Consider the following 8,719-nt stretch of genomic DNA (forward strand, 5'->3'; position numbering starts at 1 on the left):
TGGTTTCTTTTCATTATACAGTTTCATATCTCCCAACTAACAGAAATTCTATAATATTGACGTTTTGTTGCGAATTCAAATCCGATAAAGCAATTAAGTCTTCGCACTCTAGCGCATGCGTAGTTGGATGCCACTAGCCCTTGATGCTTGGCAAATAACAGAGATCAATATAATCCCTGTCTCTTATACACATCTAGATGTGTAAAAGAGACAGGGACCAGATGTCTGAAAAAGATTAAAAGACATTAAATATATAAATATAAATACGGTATACAAATGTATAAATATAAATATATATATATATGTATATATATAATATGTATGTATATATATATATATATATGTATATTTATTATTTCACTTGATGATGTAAGAATAGCCAATTTCTCCCAGCCAAAGTGTTCTATGATGTCAACCAGAGCTAGACTCTGTACACTATCTGGGGGAAGCATCTTCATAAGATATTTGTACGATGAGACCGTCGTGGAAAATGTTGGGTCCGTGGCCATCGGCGCAATCATCGGCATATGCACGCCATCGCAGATTGGATAAACCGCTCTCACTGGGGTCGAGCTCATGGGGCCGATGATTGCCCCCACCTTGTTTGTTAGGATTTCACAAACTGGTAGAGACACAGAAATAAATAAATTAATTAACGTCAGGTTCAGGAGAAAAAACAATTGATATGTTGTACAACTGATTTTTAAAGGTTAAAAGCTTAAAGGTTATTCATTTATAAGACATTAGGGTGTTTGACGAAAAACTCGGGGTACGTTTAATGAGATACAGACTTTTGAATATTTAAATGAAATGGAGAAAAGGGGGCGTAATCACCGTTTTCCCACCTTTTCACCCAGTTTTTAAAAATATACAATATATCAAAAATGGTTTTTTTTCCTCCGGAGCATGACTTTAAGTTGTTAACACACTATTGATATTTCAAATCAAAACAAGTCAAATAATATTTTATTCCACAGTAACTCAATATAATGTACAATAAATTGGAAATGAAAATGAATTACTGTACTGTTAAAAACGTACCCCACTGTAAGCAAGCTTTAATTGTAGAGTATTGAATATGAAAAGTGTCTAAATAATTGTTCGTGATGACAAAACTGAAAAATTTATTTTGTTACAGTTTGCTGATTATTATTGTTGTTGTTAAATAATAATGGTTATTCCTAGTGGAAGCCACTCTGTGAACCGATGGAGAACGTTTGGGCATTTCCCCGATTGACATCTTTGCTCCTCTCCTTAATTGTGTTGCAACTGGAAAATGTGTCGACTTCTCCGCTAAAACTGGCTTATGTTATTGTTCCTAAGTTGTTTTTTTTTTTCCATCTGACCTTCCTTTCGGTTTTTCTCGTCTTTATTGACAAGTATTGCTGTGTTTGCTTTATGGATGGTGAGTAGTTCGTTGAATACAGTTCTTATTTAACTTCTTTGGCTTTCTTTGTAATAGGCCTAAGTTGTTAGCTTTATATAAATGAAAATCATAATCAAATAATTATTATACACTATTTTCATTAAACTGTACCATCGCCTTACAATTTTGTCAAAGTGAGGCATTAAATCTTCACTGTAGACCCAGAGACGATCCGAGCAGCAGATTTTCAGAATTTTTAATTGACAGCTAAATTTACAATAGAATGATCATCTGAGATTTTCAAACCGTTTTGGGTCTGTGTTTGTAATGTTGATAAACCCAATTGAGTGGATGGGATTTAGGGCTCATAACTACATAGACCTACTTGAGTTCATGGCAGGAGAAAAAGTCACCAACATCTACGTTTCCTAGCAACAGGGCAATAGAGTCTCTACATGTACTTTCCAATCCCTGCATGGAGTTAAGTCCCTTCATAATAATAATAAAAAGACACTACACTACATAGGCCTAATTCAAGTGGCTGAAAAAGTTACAGAAACAGATGCACGCAAGTATCATTCTTAACGAAGCAAAATCGGACACCTAGAACAGTTCCGTCCGGTACCATAAGCCACGGCGTAGCTTGCACAATAATTAGAGATTATGTATGTACTAATTTCTCAATTGGCATATTAATATCGTGAAATGACCACCAACAGCGCCACCTGTCGCCTACGAGTTCGATTTGTTATTTTGATTCCGGGAACCATCGCGAATGTTATAATAATCTGGACATGTTGAAAGGAAAGTTTGAACGTGCATCATGTCCCCGCACGGAATCTGACCTACTTTGATTATCATAGCCAAGTAGATTGTTATTCTTCTTTTTAATTTTAATATGCTACACCCAATATCTGAGAAACAATCTTCAATGTGCACACATAGAAAACCATGATGAAATCATACTCCGATTCCAATTTGTGTGTGTTTGGAACAAGTTCGTTTTATCGGTCATCATAATTACTGATGTGTTCATATGCTAAAAAATATCGATGTTGGTTAGCTATATAAAACTAGAGCAGTCGCTCCATAGAGTGCATACCTCTGCCCTGTACCTAAATACCGAACAATTATGTAGACCGGTTATAGGCGATACCATTATTTACTTTTATGCTCGAGGTTAAGTTTAAGGGAGAAAAAATCGGATTTCTGTGACATTGACATTGTCCATGACGTTTACTTCCCAAAATTAAAATCACCTCTTTCGTAGATTATCATTCCACTAAATGCTATCATGATCCATTCCTTGTATTTGCGTAATATATTGCTAACATAGTTTCTTCGTTATACTCACCATTTTTTATATTTCCAAACGTATCTAAACTGGATTGGGTATACATCGGAAAGGGAACCAATCGAAATCCGGGTAATATATCCGGATCGTCGTTTACTTTTGAAAATGCCATCTCTAGAGCTCGAAGTTGAAGAGGCGGCTTTTCTATTGAACCGGTCAAAAGAACTCCTGTATTTAGCGAATAAAGAAAATCGTATATTTGTTATATGTTTGTAAATGCCGCCTGCGCAAACCCTATAAAATACAGTACAACACCTATTGAAGGGGACACCTTCGGGACCAAAAAAAAAAAACCCAAAAAGTGATATTGTCCCCTTAATATGGGTTTTTGGTATGTTTTCGTTCAATGATAGATAAAGATTCTTCAAAATTTTATTTTAGTTAACATAAGAATGAGTTACAGTTGAATTATAACTAATTTACAACAATATTTTGCAATGCAAAAATAATACATTTATGATATGAAACACCGAATTGCTTATCACGTTCATTATTGTTAGCTGGAAATACACAATATTACGTAATTGAGAGGGAATCGTCGTTCAGTAAGATCGGAGGTGTAGGAGCTGATTGTATGTCTGGATATCAGTCTTCTGAAAATATTGTTAATCATTACATAAACAATGTACACTCATTCTTCGGCGCTAATAATAATAAGCATTATCATCTAGCTAGATGCACCCTACGACTGAATAAACTTAAAAACAACACCCCTCGCCTAGACACGCGGTACCACGTGACATTCGTATGGCGTTAATTCACTCCTTGGCGTGACTGGAAATGTTGCATGGCAAATGCTATTTCTTTGTATGGTTGCCATAGATTATTACACGGCAAATTATTTAATCATGATTAATTTATGTGAATTATAAGGACGGTGGTAATGATAAACTTAATTAGGTCTATACAAACAAACAAGATAAGGATAAATAAGCCTATAAAAAAAACGTAGTTGATACCTGGTTGGATCGCTCATTGAAAAGAATAAAACATAAACAGAAAAACACAGATCCGAAAAATTTAGATTTAGCAGATTTAAACTATTTTAGTAAACATTTATTTCCTTTATTGCCAGCTAATATCGTTACTTATCATTATTTAATGTGAATATTAAAACACGTTTATACATAACATACACCGTATGTTATCCAGTTAGTCCTCCCTCCGCCACGAAAAATGGTAATTTCAGGGGGAAAAATTGTTATAATTTGTTTTATAACGCCCTCCGCTCCCCTTAATCTCCAAAAGTAACCTAGATACTTTTAGCAAAATTTTGCGATATGAGAAAATTAAATTTAATTGTTATTTGTTGACAATTTTTAAAAAATATACGGTAAGTCGCTAAACAAGCTGTTAAAATATCGCCTTTAATAGTAGCCTACTCATAAAGTTCAGGACTCATAAAGTTCAGGTAAATACAATAAATTTGTATTTACCAATATTTTGGTTTAGTTTATGATTCTCATTCTAGGCCAATATTTAATACCGGTATAGACCTATTAACATCATTATTGAGTTTAATCTAATCAACCGAATTAATTGAACAGATCTATGGAGATATTCCATCCTAGTGGCCGTAACTGAGATAGGCTTGTAGAACACGCACTATAACGCCATTCAGCAAGCGTCATAAAGTACACAAACAGTTCCCTGCGTTGCGAAGATGTCACGCACTAGGTGTACATTTCGAACAAGCGTAGGAGACGAGCCAGGTGAAAGTAACATTATATCAGTCGAAAAATGATGCAGACGATGATGGACTGAAAACGTAGTTCCCTGATTCTCTTGATAAGTAATAGAAGTTCTACTCTGTCTAAATCGTTCAAAATTCACGTGAAAGCAGAGCCGCAAATTATTGCCATAGGCTGTAAAACATGAACGGTAACATACCGTACCTTAAAAATAGATAACAAATATTATTTTCAGAACGAACAGGATTACCCCGTTTGTTGGATTTAACTTTTGGAAGTATACCAGTCGAAAAATGACTGGTGCTGTTTCACGACAAGTCGTGCATTCTCATTTGCAATCTGACGCAATGCACGCGCAGACTTAAATGAGGTTATACGCACTATGTGACAGTAAATCACATGAAAGCTATTTTATACATGCAAAGAAGTATGAATAATTATGGTAAGCCAACTTATATATTAATTACTGGTATAATATAACGAAATTAGATTATTATACTAGCCTAGGGCATCATAGCCACTTACCAATTGTAATATCTTTCAACTTGTCCTGAGAATCCTGAGAGTTAACGATTACCGGAAGGTGAATCAAAGCTAAAATTAAAAACATTTCCATCTTGTCCTTATCATCAACGGAAACTTATCCTTCCTTCACAGTTACCTATTTAAAAAAGACTGTATAAAACCTTGACAGTGACGTTCATGTAGTCCGCAGGCGGCGGCGACCTCATCACTCGAGTTGAGTAATAATGACAAAGTGACAGTTTATGACTGTCGATAGGCGGCGCGTTTTACGAAGTCACACCTAAAATTTCTGTATCACGCGTTATAGTTGCACGTCATTTATGGGTGGACACAGTTTCAGTTTATTTATATTTCAGATTATTTATTAGACCAACATGGTCAGGGGAAGTTTAAGCAAACAAATCACTATATAACAGCTGCTCCCTCAATCACATATATCAATCAATCAATCAATCAAAACGACTGATTAATTTACTAAGCTTAAAACTAAAGTTCTATGTGACATTTGTAACCAGGGCTAGATAATATTTTTCCTAGGGGAAAAATCACAAACAACAAACACAAACACAAATCAACAGGAAAATGGCACGGTCCAATCATCAAATTTCGACAAAAAAAAAAAACCCGAAGTAGGCTTACCGTAAATGCTCGAATATGAATAAGCGCCGCGCGCACCAACATACAGTTCGAGACCACCTTCGGGACCTGAAAATTTGGGGTGGTCTCAGCGTTGGTCTCCAATTACAGGGCTAGCTTTGTGTTAAAAGGTTGAAGATTGTTATTTGGGTCTTTGGAAAAGTGGTCTCGAATTGGAGGGTGCACTATTACCCTGTGTGTAATGAAACACTTTGAGAAACAGGGTTTTAAATTCCTTTTAAATACAATAGGCCTATACCGTGTTAAAATGAATAACACAATGAAGACACAAGCATTCCTTTATAAACGTTTATTTACGATGATAGGACATTTGATAGGCCTACCAGGTGGAATGCATAACATGGGAACTGGCACAGAAAGTGCCACACCATTATTTTTTTAACCGCCGCTCTCGAATAAGCACCGCTCACGAATAAGCGCCGCACTGGAGCCTCCCATTTTTGTGATCCGAAGGTGCTAAACACAAAACAACCGGAAAATGGCTAAGTGGCAGGTCAAAAGATAGTCAAATTTCGACAATAAAAAAACCCGTGCTATTTTTCATTTATTCGTTTTTCTGCCGATTGTTCATATAATGGTACCCAATGTTCATGGAAAAAAACCCCGATTATTTGAGTTAACTTTGTTTCATAACATTAAATAGGCTTATTGTGAAACATGACAGAATTATGCATTATCAATTACCTGTATTTAGATATTTTTTGAATTAATATTATTTGAGCTTTAAACTAGGTTCAGTGGCATTTGCAACCGGACCACGGAGAGTATTTTTATGATCCGTAGGTGCCACAGAACACACAAAAACATGGAAAATAGCAGGATCCAAAAATAATTCAATTTTGACAAAATTTTTGCGTTTTTGTTATAATTGTTTTTTGTCAAATCGTTTTTCTGACTTTTGCGGTGCATATACTGTATTTTCGCAATGTAGTCATAGTCATATGACGTCCGAGTCAACCGGCAATTAAGGTGTAACTAGTTATTCTGACGTACAGTAATCAAGCAATAAGGAACAACACTTCCAAACAAAAACTACAGTCTGTCTTGGTTTTTAATAAATTACCTTCTTAACAATAATTTCACTTCATACCATCAATTATGAAGAAAACCACAATTTAATTATCTATAAGCTTATATATTTTTAAAAATGTCCTTTTAAATTAAGTTTGAAAGAAACAGTAATGAACATCACATTATATCGACCCAGTAGGCCTACTCACTGATGGAATATTCTTTTATGGCAACTACCAAAGTATGCATTTTGTATTAACGTAGAGTTAAGCATCTCACCAGTGCAAAGCAAGGCAATTTCGAGCTTTCGATTTGTGCGACGACGCGACACTAGAACGGAATCACTCATCCTACGTTCTCTGCATACGTAGATTTGGTGAAATTGCGTTCGAGAATCTACTCGACGAGGTGACCTTAACGTTCTCGTATGCGCGGATGACTTTTAGTGACGTCATTACGTTCTACGTCCTACCGTCGTTGTGCAATCGAAAGCTTCCTAGTAGAAGAATAGAATGAATATGGAAGGAAGGTCACCAAGAATCCCTGGCTAGGTCAAGGGGAAAGAGCTAGAAGGATCGAAACTAAGATATTATATGGTCCGTAAGCCTTTAATCAATTTCATCCTTGTAATCTAAAAAAAGTATATGCATTAGGGCTTCATATACCAGAAAATAAATTCTATTTTCAGAACATTCTCAATTTTCTTTAAAAATGTAGACCTTTTCCATTATACCCACTGCACCCTCCTGGATACAGGCCTGCACTGAATGCAGTAAAATATAAAAATATGGTACCATACCAAATTATTATTCTCTTTATTAATAAATATAAGTGCACATAGTTAACCTCACACAATTTTTGCCAATTGTAATTTAAGATGTAAAGGTTTAAGAATTTTCCTTACAAATAAATTCATAATCTTTTAAGTATGATTCATGTTATGTAATTATAAAAAATTATATAACATATAATTAAAATTATATAATATGATTTACATTTATATTAGTCCATTTATTGCAAAGACTAATACAAAAGATTATAGCATGTACCATCTGCTAAATTTCATATTATGTATTGTACATTACTATACCTCATATATATATATTAATTAGGTAATAACAACATTTTATTGGTTAATTCTGCCTGGTAACGAGTGTGGTAGTTTTAGCTACATGCCTGTGAGTACCCTATATATATGTGTTTGGGGGGTGGGGGCAGATACCACCAAAAATCAAGTACTACACCCCCCATCTACCTGAACCATATGCAAACTGTGTAATTTTGCACTCACAGCTTGAAATGGGTAATGTTAGATGTACGGTTTTCTGTTTAATATTTATGAGGTATAGTAAAACAAATGCAACATGGGTTATATTTCAGTAAAGCTCAACACTGCAGGAAATAGAATTCATTACTTCACCTCGAACAACGTTGTATTTGTATACTACAACCAGAAACAGAGACTTTGCCTTCTGCCATTATTTGACGAACATAAAAATTTGGCTATTTATCAACCTACTCTTAGAATGACTAAATTTAAAATCAAAAAATTAACATCATTAGAAGATATTTCATCAGCTCGCTTAAATAGTGACAACTAAGAGAAATATTATATATGGGTAATGCTAACAAGCATCACCGTTACATTGTCAGAGCTGCCGCGCCTAATGGCCTCGGCGGCCAACCGACTGCACGCCATTTCAAGCTTTGAATCAACATCTTCATCTGGTTTGTCACCAGCTTCATCGGCCTGTAACATAAAAAGTATATATTTAACAATAAGTGAATTACTAACATAAATTATATTTATGAAAATATAAATTGATAAACTATACACTTTCTTAAATAAAAATGGTAGAATTATTTATATAGGGTGTCGTGCTAATGCTTTTATGTGCTTCGCATTATTATTACGCTAGTCACTGAATTAAATACCTATGGAACACAATCTCTGCCCCCACCCCAGGAGGGGCATTTTATAATTTTGCAGCAGGTCATCAGTGCATTTGACATTCTAACTCTAACAGGTATCCACTCTTGGGTGGAGAGAAGCAATGCAGATATAGTGCCTTGCTCAAGGCACTATATCTATATATATAGTATATATATATATAC

At 34.9% G+C, this 8,719-nt stretch overlaps 2 protein-coding genes across 2 annotated transcripts in view; both read right to left on the bottom strand.

Moving 5' to 3' along the window:
* Positions 1–193: 193 nt before the first annotated feature.
* Positions 194–5,113, bottom strand: LOC117109379 (glutamate receptor 3.7-like). The gene is made up of 4 exons (XM_033251690.1): positions 4,937–5,113; positions 2,721–2,888; positions 362–622; positions 194–225 (listed from the first exon to the last, which is right to left on the bottom strand). The coding sequence occupies exons 1-4, from the start codon at positions 5,025–5,027 to the stop codon at positions 194–196; spliced, it is 552 nt and encodes a 183-aa protein (XP_033107581.1). The 5' UTR covers positions 5,028–5,113.
* A 1,513-nt stretch (positions 5,114–6,626) lies between these two features.
* Positions 6,627–8,719, bottom strand: part of LOC117109425 (integrin-linked kinase-associated serine/threonine phosphatase 2C-like) — an 11,031-nt gene continuing 8,938 nt past the window's right edge. The window contains exon 9 of the mRNA XM_033251777.1: positions 6,627–8,354. Coding sequence (XP_033107668.1) covers positions 8,214–8,354 — 141 coding nt within the window. The 3' untranslated portion in view covers positions 6,627–8,213. The remainder of the gene's footprint in view (positions 8,355–8,719) is intronic.

The sequence above is a fragment of the Anneissia japonica genome, unplaced genomic scaffold (assembly GCF_011630105.1).
Source record: "Anneissia japonica isolate Jap-2015-1 unplaced genomic scaffold, ASM1163010v1 scaffold287719_len1884721_cov185, whole genome shotgun sequence".
Classification (NCBI taxonomy): Eukaryota; Metazoa; Echinodermata; class Crinoidea; order Comatulida; family Comatulidae; genus Anneissia; species Anneissia japonica.

Coding starts and splice junctions, on each gene's coding strand:
- LOC117109379 (XM_033251690.1), bottom strand. CDS start 5,027: ATGGAAATGTTTTTAATTTTAGCTTTGATTCACCTTCCGGTAATCGTT. Junction 2,889..4,936: donor GTTGAAAGATATTACAATTG/GTAAGTGGCTAT, acceptor CGCTAAATACAG/GAGTTCTTTTGACCGGTTCA. Junction 623..2,720: donor GTTTGGAAATATAAAAAATG/GTGAGTATAACG, acceptor TGTCTCTACCAG/TTTGTGAAATCCTAACAAAC.